The sequence below is a fragment of the Aotus nancymaae genome, unplaced genomic scaffold (genome assembly GCF_030222135.1).
Source record: "Aotus nancymaae isolate 86718 unplaced genomic scaffold, 86718_ANA_hifiasm-v0.15.2.pri h1tg000036l, whole genome shotgun sequence".
In the NCBI taxonomy this organism is placed as follows: Eukaryota; Metazoa; Chordata; class Mammalia; order Primates; family Aotidae; genus Aotus; species Aotus nancymaae.
Window position 1 is genome coordinate 90,940,808 of NW_026988450.1, and position 22,558 is coordinate 90,963,365.

General features: G+C 51.9%; 1 protein-coding gene across 1 annotated transcript; it reads right to left on the reverse strand.

Moving 5' to 3' along the window:
* Positions 1 to 1,198: 1,198 nt before the first annotated feature.
* LOC105728095 (lymphocyte antigen 6D-like) lies at positions 1,199 to 4,427 on the reverse strand. The gene is made up of 3 exons (XM_012468352.2): positions 4,324 to 4,427; positions 3,617 to 3,715; positions 1,199 to 2,249 (listed from the first exon to the last, which is right to left on the reverse strand). The coding sequence occupies exons 1-3, from the start codon at positions 4,370 to 4,372 to the stop codon at positions 2,062 to 2,064; spliced, it is 336 nt and encodes a 111-aa protein (XP_012323775.1). The 5' UTR covers positions 4,373 to 4,427; the 3' UTR covers positions 1,199 to 2,061.
* Between the last annotated feature and the right edge of the window lie 18,131 nt (positions 4,428 to 22,558).

Below are 22,558 nucleotides of genomic sequence, written 5' to 3' on the forward strand. Positions count from 1 at the left end.
CCAGGAGGGTGGCGGAGGCCCAAGGTCCTTGGTCAGCCCACACTGTGATGACTGGGGCAGCCTGCGTGGAGGGGTGGCCGGGCAGCTTCTTTGACCCTGCTGTGCAGATGGAAGCTGGCGGCTGGAATCGGGGTGTGTGAGGTACCCCGTGCCCGGCCCCTGGGGCTGAGGGCAGCCTACAGCCTCGTGGGCATGAGGAGAGTGGCAGGTGCCCCCTGCCGGTCCTCACAGTGACTGCACTCCCCAGTGCCCAGCCAAAGCCCATACACTCACTCTGTCCTCCCAACCACCCCTCCCCCACGCTGGGTGCTGGGCACACAGGCTTCAAGGACCCCACAGCATATGAGATGCTCACCAAGTGCCACTCCAGACCCAGGGAGAGGGCACTGGTCATTAGAGCTGTCTGAGGCTGTGCCTGGCCACCCTGCAGGGACTGGGTGGGTGGGAACTGTGCAGAAGGAGGTCTGGGACTTCCACCAGAGCCCCTTTTGATGACTCCCTCCATCCCTGGGGATTCAGCTATGGAACCATTTCCATAAGAAACCAGCTCCTGAGATGTAGTTCACAGGGTCCTCTGCAGGTGGGAGGGCCCCACACCCACACTCGGCCTGAAGAGGCTCCTGCCGGAGAAAGTCAGTAACCCCCTCAACCATAACACTGACCAACATCTGCACCCACGGCGTCCCTCGACCAGCTGCAAACACTCAACTCACAGGAACAGCCACTGCTGGGCGCTTGAAGTGCACGTCTCAGCAGAAAGTCCAGCCTGGGGCCAACTGTGTCCCAGAAGCCTGCTGGCAAGAGGGACCGTTTCATCTCAAGAGCCCTTGTGTGCTTGAGGGACAACTGGCGTGCTGAAGACACAGGCCACACCAGCATCCCTGCAGTGGGGTGCAGTCAGCCGGGTTATGCCCTGCCCCTGGGCTGCAGCTGTGGAAGAGCCTGGCTTTGTGAGGAAGGTGGCCCCACCCAGCCCTGCCCCAGCACTGAAAAACACTGGGGAAGCCATCTGTGTGCTCATCCTCTGGGAAAGAGGGCATGGGAAAGCCCTCCAGGGAAGCTTCGGTGAAGTCTTCTCTGTTCACAAATGCCTGTCTGAGGGGCTCCACTGAAGAGCCTGGGGGTGGGGGTGCGCCATCTTAGGGTTTCGGGTCTCTAAGGAGAAAGCCAACTAACACACTCAAGGAACAGGCAGTGATGACTCTCGTGAGGTTTTTTAATTAAAGGATGTGCAGATTAACACACTGACTGAGACCAGAGGCCTGGGCTTGCAGGCAGTGGCGGGGGTCATTGGGGAGTACCATTGGTGCCCAGCCTCCCAGCTGGACGAAGCCTGACCCTTGGTCTTCCTGTTCTGCAGTGCTCTGGAAGTCCAGAGTGGACTGGAGTTCATAGGAGCTGAGATTCTGTTTGGGATTAGTGCATCCCCCTCCAGGAGGGCATCCCCCAGGGTGCAGACCCTGGGACACCATGTCCTGGGGAAGCTGGGGGTGCTCAGCAGCCTGGAATTTCCCACATCAGCCCCTGCTGCCACCAGAGCTCACCCACACGGTGCTGGGGTGCCCCTGTCCCTATGTGGGCAGCCGCTCCTCCCCTGCACACAGACCAGGAGGCCCGCCACAGGGTTTCTGTTTGCCAATGGTCTTGAGACCCAACTTAGAGCAGCACATGTCGGCATGATCTCAGGTTCTCAGGAGGACCCAGCCTTGGAATGCAGGTGAAGATGAAGGCCAGAAGGCAACGGTCTGGGCGACCGGAGATGCCTGCCTCAGCACCTGGCGTCCTTAACAGGTTTGTAACTGTGGCCGCCTAATTGCGCTATCCCGGAGAGGCCAGCAGGTGGCCACCTCTCCCGGCAGCAATCGCCATGCAGCACCCTGGACAGCGGCAAAGGCCATGAGCAGATGCAGCCCCACTGTCCCCTGCAAAGCCCACACGCGCGTCCATTCTCTCCTGGAATCCTTCCAGCTGGAGGTGCGGCCCGCCCTGCCTAAGGTCACAAAGCAAGTCTGCGGCAGACTCCCAATCCCTTCTTGAGCATCCCCGGGGCTGAGCCCACTGCTATCCTCTGTTGAGGCAGGCAACGCAGATGCTGAGCGCCAGCAGCCCCCAGCTGACTCTGAGTCTCACTGTGCTGTTGCAGAGATCCGTGTTGCAGCAAAAGGCCCTGGAGGCAGCCAGGCTCTCTTGGTAGCCAGGGCAGGTGTAAGCACATGATTTTATAACAGTCGTTTCGTGACCTGAGGGAGCTGGAAAACAGAGGGCAGAGGGCTGTTTTTGAGGCCCATGAAATTCATTCCTGCCCCTCTTGGTGGGCAAAGGCCTGCCTGACTCTTCCTTATTGTTCTCCCACCTTACAAGGATGGACAGCAAGAGGCAAGTGCAGGCAGGGCTCAGTGTGTGATCAGGACCAGGGCTCAGTGTGTGACAGGGACCAGGGCTCAGTGTGTGATCAGGACCAGGGCTCAGTGTGTGACAGGGACCAGGGCTCAGTGTGTGACAGGGACCAGGGCTCAGTGTGTGATCAGGACCAGGGCTCAGTGTGTGACAGGGACCAGGACTCAGTGTGTGACAGGGACCAGGGCTCAGTGTGTGACAGGGACCAGGGCTCAGTGTGTGATCAGCACCAGGGCTCAGTGTGTGACAGGGACCAGGGCTCAGTGTGTGATCAGGACCAGGGCTCAGTGTGTGATCAGGACCAGGGCTCAGTGTGTGACAGGGACCAGGGCTCAGTGTGTGATCAGGACCAGGGCTCAGTGTGTGACAGGGACCAGGGCTCAGTGTGTGACAGGGACCAGGGCTCAGTGTGTGATCAGGACCAGGGCTCAGTGTGTGACAGGGACCAGGACTCAGTGTGTGACAGGGACCAGGGCTCAGTGTGTGACAGGGACCAGGACTCAGTGTGTGATCAGCACCAGGGCTCAGTGTGTGACAGGGACCAGGACTCAGTGTGTGACAGGAACCAGGGTTCAGTGTGACAGGGACCAAGACTCAGTGTGTGACAGGGACCAGGGCTCAGTGTGTGACAGGGACCAGGGCTCAGTGTGTGACAGGAACCAGGGCTCAGTGTGTGACAAGGACCAGGGCTCAGTGTGTGATCAGGGTCAGGGCTCAGATTGTGACCAGGGTCAGGGCTCAGAGTGTGACCAGGACTAGGGCTCAGTGTGTGACCAGGACCAGGGCTTAGTGTATGAGCAGGGCCCAGGGCTCAGTATGTGACTAGGGTCAAGCTCAGTGTGTGAGCAGATTCCAGGGCTTACACACTTCCCCAGTTTTCTCCCTCTTCCTTTCTGAGCAGCCTGTAACCACTGTTCAGCAATTACAAGGATTTAAATCAAGCATCTCCTGCGTGCCAGCACTGTGGGGGGCATCTCATGTGGAATGTCTCCTCCGCTCTAAGGACCTTAGGATGGAGGCAACGTGCCATTCTCATTTTGGAGGGAGAGGATGGAGGGCCAGCAGTTGTGACATTTGCCTGAGGCACTGCTTGCAAACATGAGCTCTGATTAGAAGCCAGTCTCCCCAGCCCCTTTGATCTCCCCGCTACTCCCCGCCCTCCCGCTGAGGCCCAGGCACAGTGCCCTGCCCGCCTGCCCACCCAGAGGGAGGCACTCACTGGTCAAGGTGGTTAGGCAGTAGCGGGCGTCGTCTTGGCAGACTGTGGGCTGGAAACAGTTCCCTGTGGCAGAGCACTCATGGCAGGTCAGGGCCTGGGCTGGGGGAGGCACAGCTGGTGGTCAGAGACCAAGCCCTGGTCCCAGCCCAGCCTCCCACATCACAACCGCCAGGCACATGGACTCTGCTGTGGGAAAGCGCCAGCTTACCAACACCTGCACCCCGTCCTCCACCCACCTACCCATGTGGACACCGGGCCCTGCCAGTGCTACACTCTATGGGAGCACACACAGGCTCAGATAAAGGAGTCGTCTCTGCTTTCCTGGGGTGAGAAATCACCTGGGGCGGGGAACCAAAGAGGTCCAGGCTACCAGGCAATCCCCAGCACCCCCGGAACCCCTCAAAGCCCACCAGGCCAGTGGGGGCAACCCCCTGCAGGACCGGGCAGAAGCAACAGTGCCTCTGGGTGAGTCAGGAAGACAGAGGGAGCAGGCAGCCCAGAGGCTGGAAATGGGGTCAAAGGTCCAGGCTGCACCTCCCGTGGGGCCTCTGGTGAGTCCTGCCCTCTGTGCCCCAGCTTTCCCTTCTGGCCAGCATGGGTGCCTGACCACAGAGGCCGGTCCAGCTAGGCCAGCCCAGGCTCTCAGGGTGGCTGCCGGCATCCCCAGGGACCCAGGGGACCCACAGCAAGGTTGTGCATCAGCCCACCTGAGCACACCAGCAGCAGAGGCAGCAGGCAAGACAGGTGGGTCCTCATGGCTGTGGGGACAGGTGCGCAGGTGTGGCCTCGTCCAGAGCTTGAGCTGTCTAACCTGGATGAGGCCAGCTGGACTTTATAGGGCCAGCTGTGGCTTGGGCGGGGCAGATGTGTCCCTCACTGTCTCCTGACCCCATCCCAACATGTGATATCACCTGAGGTGTGGTTGGAGCAGTAAATACTTCCAGAGCACACCCTGCTCCTAGGCTCCCCGATGCCCAGGCCTGGCACCCTGTGCCCTGGAGAGACACTCAGTGCCCCCTTCGCCAGCCCCCTGCCCACACACCTCCCCACCATGGCATGCAGGGGTCAGCAGCACTGCTGTCTGCTTCTCCCTGGGATGCGTCACCCAGGGGTGTCCTCAGCTCGGCCACCATCACAAAGGCCATAGGCCAGGTGCCAGAACGGCAGCAGTGTGCGGCTCACAGCTCTGGAGCTGGGAATTTCAAGATTAAGGTGGCAGCAGAGCTGGTCCCTCCTGAGGCCTCTCTCCTTGGCGTGGGGATGGCATTTTCTCCTACGTCCTCGCACAGTCATCCCTGGGCACGTCTGTGTCCTCACCTCCTCTTCTTATTGTGGGAGGTAGAAAGTTCCCTTTTAAAGTTTCCTTTCTTGTTAAAGAATAAATCATAAGTGTGCTAATAACTTTGTGAAGCCCTAACCTATGTAGCCGTTAGACATGCCACACTTACAGGCACATAGTACACTCTATGTCCTTGTGCTTTAACCAGGATATCTGTGCTGGACGTGCTCACAGCTATGTCCCTGCTCTCCACTGCTTTCACCTGTTTAGAAGGGTTTTAAGTTGTTAGCCAATCGGGTTTTAGTTTAGATTGTGAGTTTAGTTTAGTTTAGTTTAGATTGGCTCCAGCCAATGGAGATCAGACACAGCAGTGAGGACGACCCCAAATGCATAAGGAATAAATGTGTGTGTGTGTGTTTTCCTTTGTTCATTGTACTCATGTGGCACAATAGCTAGCGAGAGTGCCCTTCCTGCTGTCCGGGAAGTAAAAATTGCGTTGCTGTTCAGTGCTAATTTTTCCTTTGCGGCACTGAGCATCTATTTCCAGTATCTATTTTCTTTATTTTTTATTTTTTTAATTGTTATTATACTTTAAGTTCTGGGGCACACGTGCAGAACGTGCAGGTTCGTTACATAGGTGTACATGTGCCGTGGTTGTTTGCTGCATCCATCACCCTGTCATCTACATTGGGTATTTCTCCTAATGTTATCCCTCCCCAATCTCCCCATCCCCGTTCTCCCTCCTCTAGCCCCCAACCTCCAACAGGCCCCAGTGTAAAGACACCAATCAGGTTAGGTGAGGGCCCCCTGTATAATCTCATTTTAACTTAATCACCTCTCTAAAAACCCTATCCCCAGGCACTCTCACTCTGAGGAACTGGGGGTCGGAACTGCAACATAGGAATTTGGAGGAACACAATTCTGCCCCTAACACAGGGAGAGAAAGAAAGGGGTCATTTCCCCGTGCTCAGGTGTGGGCATGACAGAGGTGATCACCAAGAGCCCCATGGGGGCAGGTATCCTTGTTCCTAAGATGGGACCAAAACCCACACCTGGACTCCATGCAGCCAGGAGACCACTGGTCACATCTGGGCCGGCAGCACTCTGCTTCCATTAAATGAGTAAATATTCACGATTTAAAGTGCCAGGAAGTTGTCCTTTCTTCCTGACTACCAGGATTCCAGGTGTGAGCTTTAGCCCCATTTTATGGAAAAAGAAACCGAAGGCCCAAGGTGAGAAGTGGCTGGCCAGGTGAGGACTTCCAGGTGAGGACTGCCAGGTGAGGGCTGCCAGGTAAGGACTGCCAGGTGGGGGCTGTCAGGTGAGGACTGCCAGGTGAGGGCTGCCATGTGAGGGCTGCCAGGTGAGGGCTGCCAGGTGAGGGCTGCCAGGTGAGGGCTGCCAGGCAGGGGTTGCAAGGCGAGGACTGCCAGGTGAGTGCTGCCAGGTGGGGGCTGCCAGGTGGGGGTTGCCCTCTGCAGAGGGGCACTGAGCCAGACTGGGGGTCTTCCTGACAGACATGGGATGGGCTTCTACTGGCGCTGTGGGCTCTTGCATGGCTCTCCCTTTGCAGGGGAACCAGCTGCCCCCCTCCTGGGGACCCCTATGATGGGTATCTCCAGCCCCATGATGCACACCTGTGGCCTCACCCCTCTCCAGCCTGCCACAGGCTGACTCATTGGCCGGGATTCCCAGGAACAACCCTGGAGAACCCCATGAGATGTGGCAGTAACCTGCCCAGACGTTGGCCTAAGGCCAGGCACAGTGGGTCCCTCCACATCCCAGATTTTGTTCTTCTGTGCCCCAGCCACCCATGTGGGACCAAGGGTCAGGAAGGGCAGCTGTGCTCTGGGCAGACCATCCACACTCATCATCCTGAATCCCCACAGCCACTTCAGGACAGGGACCAATCATGATCCCGCTTCCCAGACAGGGCACCTGAGGCTCCCTAGCCACCCTGTCCGCACTGTGTTTATCTCCCTCTGGGTGAGCTGGAAAGGGAGCAGGAGTCAGGCTGGGAATAGCGCACCCGTGATAAGGAAACTGGTAACACCTTAACTAGTCATTGGCAGCGTGGCCCAGGAACGTTTGTTTGTTGTCTGTTTTGTTACTAGGCTGGTCTCTCCAGGCAAGCTAAACGGTGGGTCAGAATTTTATTGTGTGTCCCACAGGTAAACAGCCCCAAGGATGTTCGCGCTCCCACCCCAGGACCCTGCGGCTATGTTAGCCCACACAGCAGAGGGGACCATGCAGATGGGATCTGGAGAAGAGGAGAGGGGCGGGGGTTGCCCAGGTGGGTCTTCAGTGTAATCACAGGGTTTTACAAGAGGCAGGAGTGTCAGAGGAGGCAAAGACAGTGAGGTGGAGACGGAGCAGAGACTGGAGTGACTCACTCTGATGATGGAAAAGAGGCCACATGGAAGTTTCAGAAGCTGCTATAACAATACCACAGAATGGGTCACTTAAAATGAACAGAAATATATCTGGCTCATGGTTCTGGAGGATGGGAAGTCCATTGATCAAGGGTCCAGCTTCTGCAAGAGCCTTCTTGACGCATCGTCACATGACTGAAGGGCTAAGAGAGGGTGAGAGGGAGGGAAGGGGGACAAACATCCTTCTATCAGGAACCCACTCCCATGATGACCAACCCTTAGTTCATTTGTGTTGCTATCAAGAATAACTGGGGGTAATTTATAAAGAAAAGAGGTTTACCTGGCTGATGGTTCTGGGGGCTGCACAAGAAGCATCTGGTGAGGGCTTCAGGCTGCCTCCACCCACGGCGGACGGGAAAGGGGAGCCGGCATGTGCAGAAATCACAGGGTGAGAGCACGTGAGAAAGAGAGAGGAGACGCCAGTGTCTTTCTAACAACCAGCTCCGGGGGGATTTTTCACAGGCACCAATACAGCAATAACTCATCCATTGCTTCAAGAGCAGCATCAAGCCATTCACGAGGCTTTCACTCCCATGACCCAACGCCTCCCGTTAGAGCCCCACCTCCAACATTGGGATCAAATATTCACATGAGGTTTGGAGGATAGCACCATGTTTGTGGTAATGCCATTAATCGGTTAATCATTCATGAGGGCAGAGCCCCCATGACCTAATTGCTTCTTAAAGATCCCACCTCTCACCACTTTGCATTGGGGCTTAAGGTTCCAACACCTGACCTCTGGGGTACACTTTCAAACCACAGCAGTAGTTTGCAGGCTAGTAATTTTTTTTTTTTAAGTGTATTAGTTTCTTAACTAACGTAGAAAACAAAAATGGGAGTTACATGTCATTGCTACAATAATATTAGGTTTCATATTTGCCTGTGCATTTGCCTTTAATGAGACCTTCATTTCCTCACACGGCCTTCAGCCACTGTCCCTGTCCTTCCGTTTAAACCTACAGGACTCCCTTAAGCATTTCTTTCCTGCAGGGCAGATCTAATGGCATTGAATTTCCTCAGCTTTTCTTTATCTGGAAATGTCTTAATTTCTCCCACACTTTATAAGGATAGTTTTTCTGGAGATGAGATTCTTGGTTGATAGGGGATTTTTTTTCTTTTCTTGGAGTACTTTGATTATACCAGCCCACTGCCTTCTGACTTCCAAAGTATCCAATGGGAGAAATCTGCAGATAATTTTACTGAGGATTATTTGTACGTATTGAATGGCTTCTCTCTTGCTACTTTCAAGATTCTGACTTTAGCTTTCAAAAGTTTGATTGTAACGTGTTTCAGTGTGGGTTTCTTTGAGTTCAGCTTAGAGTTCATTGAGCATCTTGGATGTTTATATTCACGTCTTTTACCAAATTTGGGAAGTTTTTATTCATTATTTCTTTAAATAATCTCTCTGCCCCTTTCTCCTGCCCTTCTTGGACTCCTACATTGGATTCAGATATTGGTCCATGTGATGATGTCCCACAGGCCCCTTGGGCTCCGTTCACTTTTCCTCAATCTTTTCTTCTGCTCATCAGGCTCAGTAATCTCAATCGCCCTATTGTGAAGTTGGCTGACTCTTTCTTCCACCTTTTCAAATCGACATTTGCGTCTCTAGCAGATATTTACATTTCAGTTATTATACTTTTCAGCTCCAGAACTTCTTTTTGTTTCCTTTTAGGTTTTCTATCTCTTGATTGACATTTCCATTTAGTTAATACCTAATTTTTTTTGTATTTCCTCCACATCTCTCTTCGGTTCTTTGAGTATCGTTAATGAGGTTGTTGTTTTAAAGGCTGTGTCGGACATATTTGCCTCCTGGCATTTTTCAGGGGAGGTTTCTGTTGGTTTATTCTTTTTCTTTTCCATTTAAATGGGCCACGTTTACTTGTTTCTTTGTATGCTTTGTGATCTTTCTTGTTGAAAATTGCATCTTTCAATCTAATAATGTGGTAACTCTGGAAATAATATTTCCCCCCTTCCCCAGGGCTTTGAGATTTAAAAAAAAATTTTTTTTAATTTTAATGTGCTGGGGATCATTCTGTGGTGTAAATTTAAGATCTTCTCAGGTCTTTTTTGAGCCTTTGCCTCTCCCTGGGTGTACATGGCAACTTTTTATATTCTCCTGTTTGCATGATTGCTTTTGAATGTCCTGGTCTTTCAATGACTGGCTCCAAAAAGGAGAACAAAGAAAGAAAGAAAGAAAGAAAGAGAGAAAGAAAGAAAAAAAGAAAGGAAGGAAGGAAGGAAGAAAGAGAGAAAGAAGAAAGAAAAGAAAAAGAAAAGAAAGAGAAAGAAAGAAGAGGAAAGAGAGAGAAAGAAAGAAAGAGAGAAAGAAAGAACGAAAGAAAGAAAATTTGCTCTTTAAATCTGGAAGTTCACTCAGCCCGGGGGAAGGAGGCTTACAACAGTTGGGAGTGGGATGTAACAGCAGCTGTCCACCCCTGTGTCTGCACCTCCAAGCTGAGAAGCAGCAACGAGCAATCAAAACACAGATCTTCTATTTTAGAGATCAGCATTCTTCTTGCCCACTCTGACTCCCACAAGCTGTGTGTAAGCTGCTCCAGGAACACATGTAAGGCTGTATGCCCCAGGGTAGAAGTTGAGGGATGGGTAGCTGCCATGGTGCCAAGAGAGAAAATTGACCAAAATTAACCAGCCAAGCCTGGGCCTGGAACTTGCAAGCCTTCAACAGACCAGAGCTCCAAAATAGTTATGGACAGATTTGACTGCTACACGTGCTGTCTGGGTGGGGAGACAGACTTCTGGTGATTTCTACTCTGCCATCTTCCCAGAACAGGGTTTTAAAATTGAAATGAGATGACTGAAATTTGGACATATAGAAAAGAGAGGGGAAGAAACTCCAGGTAAGGGAAGCTACTTCAGCTTGGAGGTAGCCATAAACAAGCAAACCGTATCTAAGTGTCTTATATGAATTTATTTATTTCTGATAACAACTCTGCAAATGGTGGCTCTTGCTCCATACCAGAGGTGGTGACAATGGTGTAGATGGTGAAGGTAGTGATGTTTATAATGCCAATGGTGTTGGTGGGATAATGGTAATGGCGGTGGTGGTGGTGGTGGTGAAAGTGGTAATGGTAATGGTAGTGGTAGTTGTATTGGTGTTAATGATGGTGGTGGTAGTGGAGGTGATGGTGATGGTGATGGAGGTGATGTTAATGGTGATGGTGATGGTGGTGGTGAAGAGGGTAATGGTGATGGTAGTGACAGTCTATTGGTGTTAATGATGGTGGTGGTAGTGGAGGTGACGGTGATGGTGATGGAGGTGATGGTAATGGTGATGGTGGTGGTGGTGGTGAAGAGGGTAATGGTGATGGTAGTGACAGTCTATTGGTGTTAATGATGGTGGTGGTAGTGGAGGTGATGGTGATGGTGATGGAGGTGATGTTAATGGTGATGGTGGTGGTGGTGGTAGTCATATTGGTGTTGATGGTGGTGGTAGTGGAGGTGATGGTGATGGTGATGGAGGTGATGTTAATGGTGATGGTGGTGGTGGTGGTGAAGAGGGTGATGGTGGTGGTGGTGGTGAAGAGGGTAATGGTGATGGTAGTGACAGTCTATTGGTGTTAATGATGGTGGTGGTAGTGGAGGTGATGGTGATGGTGATGGAGGTGATGTTAATGGTGATGGTGGTGGTGGTGGTAGTGTAGATGGTAATGGTGATGGTGATGGTAGTGGTGGTCATATTGATGTTAATGATGGTGGTGGGAGTGGAGGTGATGGTGATGGTGATGGAGGTGATGTTAATGGTGATGGTGATGGTGGTGGTGAAGAGGGTAATGGTAATGGTAGTGACAGTCTATTGGTGTTAATGATGGTGGTGGTAGTGGAGGTGATGGTGATGGTGATGGAGGTGATGGTAATGGTGATGATGGTGGTGGTGGTAGTCATATTGGTGTTGATGGTGGTGGTAGTGGAGGTGATGGTGATGGTAATGGTGATGGTGGTGGTGGTGGTAGTCATATTGGTGTTAATGATGGTGGTGGGAGTGGAGGTGATGGTGGTGATAATGCTGCTTGTGGCGGTGGTGGTGGTGATCATGACGGTGTTAATGAGTACTATGATTTGAATGTGTTCCCCAAAGCTTGTGTGTTGGAAACTTAATCCCCAATGCATCAGCATTAGGAGATGGGGCTAGCAAGTGTTTAGGTCATGAGCCCTCCACCCTCATGAATGCATTAACCTGGTTACCCCAAGAGTCAGTTAGTTACCATGAGAGTGGACTTGTTATAAAAGCAAGTTCAGCCCCTTTTGCTCTCTGTCTCACTTTCTCTTGCTCTTCTGCCATGGATGATGCACCAAGAAGGCCCTTGCCAGATGCCAGCACCTTGATTTTGGGCTTTTCAGCTTCCAGAGTGTGAGAAATAAATTTATCCATAAATTAGCGACTCTATGGTTACAGCCACACAAACTAAGACAGAAAATGGGTACCAAGGAGTGGGACTGTTAGCATAGCACATACCTGAAAGTGTGGAAGTCATTTTGGAATTGCAGAGTCTAGAATAACCTGGAGGAGAAGGCTGTAAAAGCCTCGGTTGTTGTGAATGAAGCAGTAAGGGCAGCTCTGGTGAGGACCCAGAAGTCAAGAGCTGCAGGGAGAGCCCAGATCTTCAGAGACAACGGAAATGGTCATGATTAGAATGCTGGTAGACAGATGGACAGCAAAGGCTATTCTGATGAGGTCTCAGACGGAAATGAGGAACAAGGTACTAGAAACCGGAGTAAAGGCCGTCCTGGTTACACAGTTGCAAAGAATTTGGCAGAATTGTGTCTGCGTCCTTCGTGGAAGGCGGAACTTAAAAGCAATGAACTGGGACACCGAGCAGAAGAGATACCTAGCGGCAAAGCATCCAAGGTGCTCTTTAGGTGGCTAAAAGTGAACTGAGAAGAGACAAATGATGTAAGGCGGGCTGTGTAATTAAGAGAAGCAGAATGGAAACATTTAGAAAACTCTCAGGCTGGCCGTATGAAAAAATTAAATGGCCTCAAAGGCATTTTAGACGTCGTTGAGGCAAGCTAGGACCCTGAGGTCAAGCTTTCCAAAAAGGTACCCATGGGATGCTCTGTGCATCAGGACTCTGATCCCCAAATTCTGGTGCAGCACCCCTCAGCCACTCCAGCCTCTGCTCAAACAAGGTTAAGCATAACTCAACCCACCAATTCAGAAGGAACAGGCCTTAAACCTTGGTGGTGTCCACATGCTGCTAATTCTGCAGGAATGTGGAGTGTACGAACTGCGGAGCCGTGGCGGCCTCCACCTAGATTTCAAAGGATCTCAAGGACAGCCTAGGTGCCACGCAGGGACTTGCCACAGGGGCAAAGCTGCTACGGAGAGTCCGCACTGGAGCAGTGCCCAGTGGAGCCATGAGAATGAAGCCACCAGACAGCCCTCACCAGATAATTGCCCGGTGGAGCCATAAGAGTGGGACTGCCACCTCCGGATGCCACAACTGTGAAGCTACAGTGTGTAGTGCAAGCCTGGGCTCGCCACAGCCATGAGACTCCAACCCAAAAGGGCTGCTGAATGGGCTGAGCCCTGCAAAGCCATGGGGCAAGGCTGCCCAAGGCTGCCCAGCCCCCCATGCAGTGTGCCCAGGAGGTGGTGTACAGAGTGAAAGATCGTTCTAGAGTCTTAAGACTTAACTCCTGAAGGCTGGATTTTAGACTTGCCTGTGTGCTACTATTCCTTTCTTCTTAAATTTTTTCCCTTTTGGAATGGGAATGTCTATTTTATGCCATCTCATTGTATTTTGGAAGCACTTGTTTGGATTTCACAGGCCCACAGCTAGGAAGGAACTGGCCTCAGGATAAATCATGCCTTGAGTCTCATCTATATCAACTGAAATGAGACTTTGGACTTCGGACTTTGCGTTGATGCTGAAACAAGTTGAGACTTTGCAGACTGTTGGGATGGAATCAATGTATTTGACATTGTGAGAAGAACGTGAATTTGGCGGGCGGTCAGGGCAGAATGCTGTGGTGTGAATGTGTCCCTCAAGGTTCGCGTGTTGGAAACCTAACGGGGGGTGTTCAGGTTGTGAGACCTCTACCCTCATCAGTGGACTAGTGTCATTATCATGAGGGTGGGTTTGTTACAGAAGCAAGCTCTGCCCTCTCCTGCTCTCTCCTGCTTTCTCGCCCCTCCACCTTCACCATAGGGAGGACGTACCGAGGGAAGACCCTCACCAGTGCTGACACCTCGATATTGGACTTCCCAGTTCTAGAACTGTGAGAAATACATTTCCCTCTTTCTTTCTTTTTCTTGTTGCAAATTTCCCTGCCTGTAGGATTCTGTTTTAGTGACGCAAAATAAACAACAAAGATGGTGGGGCTGTTGGTGGGGATGGTGATAATAGTAATGGTGGTCATAGTAATGGTGATAATGGTGGTGGTGATGATTGTGATGATGGTGGTGATAATGGTAGGGGTGACAGTAAAGTTGGTGGTGGCAGTGATGGTAGTGATGGTGCTGACAGTGGTGGTTATGATGATGGTAGTGGTGGTAGTGATGGTGTTGGTGATGGTGGTGGTTATGATGATGATGACAGTGATGGTGTTGGTGGTGATGGTGTTGGTGGTGATGGTGGTGGTGGTGATGGTGGTGGTGGTGATAGCGATGGTAGTGATGGTGTTGATGGTGGTGGTGCTTATGATGATGGTGATGGTGGTGGTAGTGATAGTGGTTGTAGTGATGGTGTTGGGTGGTGGTGGTTATGATGATGATGACAGTGATGGTGATGGTGATGATGGTGGTGGTGATGGCGGTGGTGGTGATGATGGTGGTGGTGGTGATAGTGGTTGTAGTGATGGTGTTGATGGTGGTGGTGGTGATAGCGATGGTAGTGATGGTGTTGATGGTGGTGGTGCTTATGATGATGGTGATGGTGGTGGTAGTGATAGTGGTTGTAGTGATGGTGTTGGGTGGTGGTGGTTATGATGATGATGACAGTGATGGTGGTGGTGATGGTGGTGGTGATGGCGGTGGTGGTGATGATGGTGGTGGTGGTGATAGTGGTTGTAGTGATGGTGTTGATGGTGGTGGTGGTGATAGCGATGGTATTGATGGTGTTGATGGTGGTGGTGCTTATGATGATGGTGATGGGGTGGTGATGGGGATGGTGATATAGGGGTAATGATGGTGCTGATGATGGTGCTATTGGTGGGGATAACAGTGGCGGTGGTGGTTTTGCTAGCAGTAGTGGTGCTGAAGGAAATGGAGGAGAGTGTGTTAAGTTTTTCCTGCCATGAGTCAGTAACAAGCTGTGATTAAAAGCCCAACCTTCTGAATCCTACACAGTTGGGCCTGACTCTCAGCTCCAGCCCTTATTCACTGCATGACCATGGCCACATTAGTCATCTGTGTGCCTCACTCACCTTATCAGTGGAGTAGGAATCACAGGACTCACATGAGGGGAATGTGGAGATTTATAACTGCCTCAATGTGCTGAGCCCAGAAACGACACGAATGACTTACCCAGAATCCTGAGATGCGCAAGCCCATCCCGTACTTCCATCCCTGCTGGCTGTGTGATGTCTCCAGACCTGCATTATTTCTGTCCCGTTCTAGCTCTGTGACCTTGTCAGACCCACCCGTTTGCCACCTTTATACACTGTCTTTTGCCCTTCTGCCTCAACCCGGGACACTCTTCCCAGCAACCTGAGCCCCTTTTCCTTTTGTGTCCTTCCCTGGAGACGCCACTGAAGTTTGCAGAGTGTCACCTGCTCTTTGGCTGTGACTCCACAAAGTCGTAGTGTCAGACAGGTTCCATCCATAATGCTCCTTTGTCTGACTCTGTTCGAAGGCCACTTGTGCCTTCAAATGCCTCCCACATGCTTTAAGAGGTAGGTGCTATTGTGAGACACAAATTCCAGATAAGAATGATGTTGAGGCACAGAGAAGTTAAATAGCTTGCCCAAGGTCACACAGCCAGCAAGTGGCAGAGCTGGGATTAGAACTGCTAGAGCTGGGATGTATGTCCTGAAGACTTGCCCACTTAGCTGCTGTCTTTGCCCTGCTGTCTTTGCCCTGTCCTTACCGAAACCTGCATCCCCACGTCCTGTACAAGCAAGAACACCCACATTAGCCAAACTTCCCTGCAACCCTTCGATTCCTTATCTCCTTCTCTGTACATCCAGTTGGTCTCTCAAGCTCTGCCCACCCAGAATCTCCCCCGTATGCTCTGTTCCTGCTGCCTCATCTCAGCGCAGGTCTTGCCCCGGCCAGTGATGCCACCTACTTCCATTGCTCTGCACCACCGTTCCCCGGCTGCAGATGCCGACCCTACAAGCCACACTCACTCAGGCCACTCCTGGCTCAAAGCCTTCACTGGTGCTCCATTTCCCACTAAATAATGTCAAACTCTAGTCATGCTGCCTTCTTTGAAGTCATCATTCCTTTGCTGTGACTACAGAGGAAAAGCCAAATCCAGAGTGCCTGAACTCCAGGTAAGTGCATTCAGCCTGATGCACCGGAGTCTTCCAACAGCGTGGCCGAGCGGTGTCAGAGTGTCCATAGCGGTGATGGCAATGCACAGTCTTGGCCCCTGAGTCACCCCAGTGTCCGATGAGTCACAGCCTCTCCACAAGACCAGCCAGGCCCTGAGCTGAGTAGCCCTGGCTGCACGCCACCTAATTCTCAGGCTCCCAGCTATGCACCCGAGTGTGTGCACACACCCAGAGGACTCTGGACCCTGGCGGTGCCACCGAAGAGTCAGGCCAGGCAGTGGACCCATTGACACAGCAGTAGAATGTGTCCCTCTCCCTGTGGCTGAGGGGGTGGCTGGGGGTGGGGAGTGAGAGGCAGCCACCAGACCACTGCCCACGGGCCCTGAAGCCACAGCAGCACACTATGTGCCTCAGCTTCTCCTGCACAGCTAGGAAGCTCCTCTGTTTCCTTCGTGGGAGCCACCATCCCCCAGGTTCCCCTTGACTCCCAGTCCCATCCAGGCAGCCCTGACCTTCCTGGAGCTCTAACTGTCTTCTCCACAGTCCAGCCCCATTGCCTAGAAAAGAAAGGGCGTGCGGAGGCTGAGAAGCGGGATGTGGTGCCAGCCACGGCACAGGTACTGTCTGTGTGCTTTCTCTGCCTCTGTCTCCTCATCTGCAAAATGGAGATAAAACGACAGTGTCTCTATTTTGACGGGCAGTTGTGAGGAACAGTGGGATATTTACAAAGTCCTAAGAACAGAGCCTGGCTCAGTCAGTGCTAAAGATGTGTTTGTTGCTATGATTACGGTTGTACCCAAGCCCTCCTGTAGACTCTCCTGTCTGCCTTTGCACCTGACTTCTCTCTCCTCCCCTCCTCACCTCTCTTTCCGTCTCTTCTCACTCTCCCTCCATCCCCTAGTAAGCCCGTTCCCTTCCCATCACCCCCAGTCCCTGTCACTTCCCTCCACCATCATCCCTCCTGCTCTCTCTCCAAAGCCGTGTCCCTGGATCGTTCCCTCCGGGATGCTGCCCAACTACCTTCAACCAAAGCAGCTGTAATTTTCTCCGGCTCCAAGCCACATCCCCTCAGCATCTCGCCATGGGCCCGCTGTCGGCCAGGACCCTCTGGTGCCACAGCCCCACAGCGTCCAGGGGATGAACTGGTCCTGAATGAGCCTCATGACTCAGCTGTCCCATGCGCACACTGCTGCCTCCACCCAGGCTGAGGACCCCCCACCTCCCTTCTGACCCATACCCTGCCTACCTCCAGTCACCTTACCATCTGCACTCACGCGCCTCCCAAACCAGGATGCAGGGCACCTCTGCCACGTGACTGCATGCCCAGCTGCAAAGGCTGTTCCAGGTGGTCATGGGCACCAGAGGCCATTGCCTTCAGTCAGACCTCCGGGGCCCTCGAGGACCGGGCGTCTCTCTGTTTCTGTGTGTGTTTGGATGTGTTGTTGTTGTTGCTGTTGTGTCACACATCCGGCCTCTCTCTGTTTCTGTGTGTGTTTTGGATGTGTTGTTGTTGCTGTTGTGTCACACATCCGGCCTCTCTCTGTCTCTGTGTGTGTTTTGGATGTGTTGTTGTTGTTGCTGTTGTGTCACACATCCGGCCTCTCTCTGTTTCTGTGTGTGTTTTGGATGTGTTGTTGTTGTTGCTGTTGTGTCACACATCCGGCCTCTCTCTGTTTCTGTGTGTGTTTTGGATGTGTTGTTGTTGTTGTTGTTGTGTCACACATCCGGCCTCTCTCTGTCTCTGTGTGTGTTTTGGATGTGTTGTTGTTGTTGCTGTTGTGTCCCACATCTGGCCTCTCTCTGTCTCTGTGTGTGTTTTGGATGTGTTGTTGTTGTTGTTGTTGTGTCACACATCCGGCCTCTCTCTGTCTCTGTGTGTGTTTTGGATGTGTTGTTGTTGTTGCTGTTGTGTCCCACATCTGGCCTCTCTCTGTCTCTGTGTGTGTTTTGGATGTGTTGTTGTTGTTGCTGTTGTGTCACACATCCGGCCTCTCTCTGTTTCTGTGTGTGTTTTGGATGTGTTGTTGTTGTTGTTGTGTCACACATCCGGGCGTCTCTGTCTCTGTGTGTGTTTTGTATGTGTTGTTGTTGCTGTTGTGTCACACATCCGGCCTCTCTCTGTCTCTGTGTGTGTTTTGGATGTGTTGTTGTTGTTGCGGTTGTGTCACACATCCAGGCGTCTCTCTGTCTCTGTGTGTGTTTTGTATGTGTTGTTGTTGCTGTTGTGTCACACATCCGGGCGTCTGTCTGTGTCTGTGTGTGTTTGGATGTGTTGTTGTTGCTGTTGTGTCACACATCCGGGCGTCTGTCTGTCTCTGTGTGTGTTTGGATGTGTTGTTGTTCCTGTTGTGTCACACATCCGGGCGTCTGTCTGTGTCTGTGTGTGTTTGGATGTGTTGTTGTTGCTGTTGTGTCACACATCCGGGCGTCTGTCTGTCTCTGTGTGTGTTTGGATGTGTTGTTGTTGCTGTTGTGTCACACATCTGGGCCTCTCTCTGTTTCTGTGCATGGTTCGATGCATTGTTGTTGCTGCTGCAGTTTGTGTTTATCATTACTTAAAAGGGACGCATCGCACCTGAGCAGCATGGCGCCTGCAGCGCGCTTACCTCAAGTGTGCACTTCCCTGAATTCTTGCACACAAATCCACCTATGCCATCCGTCCTAAGTCCCCTGTGCCTCCCCCACCTGAAGCAGCCACCATCTCACTTCCACTGCTGGCTAATGGTCCTCTCTGCACTGGAATTTGTGTGGATGGAATCACACAGGGGCACTCCCCACAGCCTCAGTGTCCTCTCTGCAGGGCGTATCTGCTCTGAGTACGTGCCAGCACTGTGTTCTTTTTCTGTTGCTGAGGATATTGCATTTGATGAATATCCACAGCTTATTTATCTATCTTGTCTTCTGTCAATGGGCAGCTGTGTCATTTCCAGATTGGGAATGAACACACACAAGTCTCTTTGTGGACACACACTTGCACCTCCCCTGGCTGTGGACCTAGGGGCGGAATTGCTGGACACGGAAGGCACCTGTTGGGCTTGGGTAGATGTGGCCACACCATCCCCACAGTGGCCCGACTGTGCTGTGCGCCCCAGAGCACAGCAGAGAGCTCCAGTTGCAAGATGACACTCTGATGCTCGGGAGCCTGTCGCAGGTGCAGAGGCAGAGAGACAGGGTTGCCAAAAGTGAAGAAACACAGGCCACTCCACGTTAATTCTGAATTTCTAAAATATCGCATGAGACATGATTGTTCTAAAGATTATTTGTTGTTCATATGAAATTCAACTTTGCCTGGGCACCCTGTCTGATGTGGCAGGGCTCTGGAAGGCCATCAGGGACCCCCGTCCTTACACCCTCACAGGATAGGGCTTGAAAGCCCCTCAATGGGCAGGTTAGACTCTAACACAGGCGGAGAGAGCCCTGGGACTGTGCGGGACTCTGGCTTTGCGTCTGGCGCACTCCCCATCCCCACAGGCTTCTCCCTGGGCCAGTCCCCAACGGCCCCTCCCAGCCCGAGCCTCCTTTGCCGCAGGCCCAGGTCCAGGGGACCAGGGTTTGCTGTTCCTCCGTTGGGGCTGCCCCGGCCTCCCTGCACACAGCCACATCACGCTCCCTGTGGCACTCCAAGGCCGCAGGATGACTTCAGGCCTTTGAAAGAGATCAGACACAGGCAAGGCTGTCGGGACAGGCAGAGGCCGCTGGGGACTTTAACAAAGGAAGGCTCATCATCTGGTTCATGTTTTACAGTCACATGGGCAACAAATCTGTATTTTGGGGGAAAAAAATAGCAGACAGTGTTTCTTTCATTTTCATTGACCCATATCCCTGATCCAGGAGCTCCCAGAGGAGGGAACGCCACCGCTCATCCCAGGTCAAGAGACCCTTCCTGAGAGCAGGTGTCACCCTGAGGCCCTACCTCAGGAGGATGTCCCCACCTGGAAGGTGCCACAGGTGAAAGCCCCACCTGTGACCTCTGACCAGGGTCCGAGGGCGGTACCAGGCCCCTGCCCTGCCTGCAGCTTCACCCCGTGTGGGCTGCCATCAGGGAGGAGGCCTGACCTAGGAGTCCAGGGGTGGGAACTTGCAGGGTACCACCCCCAAAACTCCAAGAGGGAAGCTGTGGGCCCCCAAGAGCTCTGGGGACCATCTCAGAAAGAAGTCACATTCAGAGAGCTTTGGAACATTCCAGAAGCCAGCCAGGGTGCTCCTTTGATTTTTTGGTCTGGGTCTTCCAAGGAGCAGCAGGGAGGCTTCAGGACAGCTAGGAAGGGCCACGTTTCTGGTGGAGCAGGAACCGCTGCTCCCCACAGGAGGTGGAATGGGGAGGGGCCAGGACTGCAGGGGGAGGGCAGGCTGTGTCCAGAGACGGGACAGGCCGTGGGAGGGCTGCGGGGGCCTGGCCTGCAGGCAGGGGCTTCTGTCCTTCCTGTCTCAGGTGACTTAACGCTCCAAATGGTGGAATAAAGGCACTCTCCGGGACAGCTGCCACCAGTGGTCAGGCTTCTGACTTCTCACCCGTTCTGAGTTCCTTTACGGGAATGCAATCACATCCGCATACGGAGTCTAATTTGTTTTCAATTTTGCTCCCAATTTCACACGTTATGTACATGGGTCACTTAAAGCACAGCTTGGAGAACTTACTTTAACCGCTGCCCAGCGCGCGGGCTGAGGGTAATTTATTTAACGAGCGTCCTCCCGACGGACACTTTGCCGGTTTTCTGTCTTTGGCCCTTTCCAGCAACACTGCAACAAATCAGCCAGTTTTCCACAATTTCCGCGGGAGACTAGGCGTGGGAGGCGTGCGGGCAGACCTGCTGCTTCCATGAACCCACAGGAAAAATTCTCAGAACTAACAAGTTTAGCAACGTCACAGGATACAGGATTAACACACAGAACTCAGTTATGTTTTATATACTAACAGTGAACACGAGGAAGTAGAAGCGAAAGGCAGACTTTTCGCAGTTACTGCAAAGGAAATGACATGCTTAAGCTCAAACATAAAAGAACGTGTGCAGCGTCTAGACGCCGAAACTTATAAAATGCTGTTGAAATAAGCGAAAGAGAAACCGAGTCGGATGGAGGTCTAGACTGAGCGAATCGGAAGGCCCAGCTGTGTCAAGACGACAGCTCCTGCATCGTGACACACTTCTCACGCAATGCCTACCAAGAGCTTTTCTAGATACGGACGAGATTATTCTAACATGTGCACGAAAAGGCAGAGGAAGTAGAATAGTTAAAGCAGCTTTTTTAAAAATGGAAGAAATTGTTCTATCCAGTTTCAAGACTTCCCATGTGGCTTCCACAATGAAGACTGCGGTCCCGTCGGAGGAACAGACACATCGGTGGGTGGAACGGAGCGGAGAGCCTCACAACGGCCCACACAAGGGCAGCCAGGGGACGCTCGGCAGAGGTAAAAAGAATTTAATGGAGGAAGGAGAGTTGCTTCAACGATTGTACTGAACTGGATATCCGTAAGTAACCCTGACCTAAAATGCTGAACTACTGAAATACTTGCAACCACATATCTGGCAAAGAACTAACGCCTAGAACCTAGCTCTGTCTTCATCTGTTTTCTGTTGTTTATAACAGAATACCTGAAACAGGGTAATTTATAAACAGAAATAATTCCTTTCTTACGGTTATGGAGGCTGAGATGTCTAAGGGCAAGGGGCCGCATCTGGTGAGGACCTCCGGCCTGTGGGGACTCTCCTTCGGGTCCCGAGGTAGCGCAGGGCGTCTCAGGGTAACGGGCTGAGTGTGCTCCCGGGCTAGCTCGGTTTCCTCTTCCCCTTCTTATGAAGCCACCAGTCCCATTCCCGTGATATCTCATTAAGTCATTAACCCATTAATCTATTAATCCATTAACCCACGAATGGCTTAATCCATTCATAAGAGCAGAGTCCTTGTGATCCAACCGCCTCTGAAAGGAGCCACCTCTCCATACGGCCTTAATGGAGATTAAGTTTCAACAGGAGTTTTGGAGAGGACAGGTATTCAAACCATAGCAAGCTCTGTATTCTAGACACTGGCTTGTATATATACTCTCTAAACTCAAGAGTTAAAATAAAAAAAACTCAAACAATTCAATTAGAAAATTGTCAGAAAAAGAAACATGAAAAAACTTTTCTCGGAAGAGGAAATACAGAGAACAAGCCAAGGGAGAGATGTCCAACATAATTAGCTGTTAGGGAAAGGCTCCTACACACCTGTCAGAATGGCCGAAATGAAATAGCAACCTTATCAAATGCTGTGACGAAGCGGAGAGACTGGATGACCCATTCATCGCTGGCGGGAATGTGAAACGGTACAACTACTCTGGAAAATAGCTTGGCATTTTCTTTAAAACAAAAGACCAGGCACGGTGGCTCACACCTGTAATCCCAGCACTTTGGGAGGCCAAGGTGGGCGGATCACGAAGTCAGGAGTTCCAGACCAGCCTGGCAAACATGGCAAAATCCTGTCTCTACTAAAAATACAAAAAATTAGCCAGGCATAGTGGCATGTGCCTATAATCCAGTGACTCAGAAGGCTGAGACAGGAGAACTGCTTGAATCTGGGAGGCAGAGGTTGCAGTGAGCCGAGATTGTGCCATTGCACTCCAGCCTGGACGACAGAGTGATATTCTGTGTCAAAAAAAAAAAAAAAAGTACACGAGCCAGTCACGGAGGCTCACGCCTGTAATCCCAGCACTCTGGGAGGCTGAGGCAGGCGGATCACTTGAGGTCAAGGGTTCAAGACCAGCCTGGCCAACATGGTGAAACCCAGTCTGTACTAAAA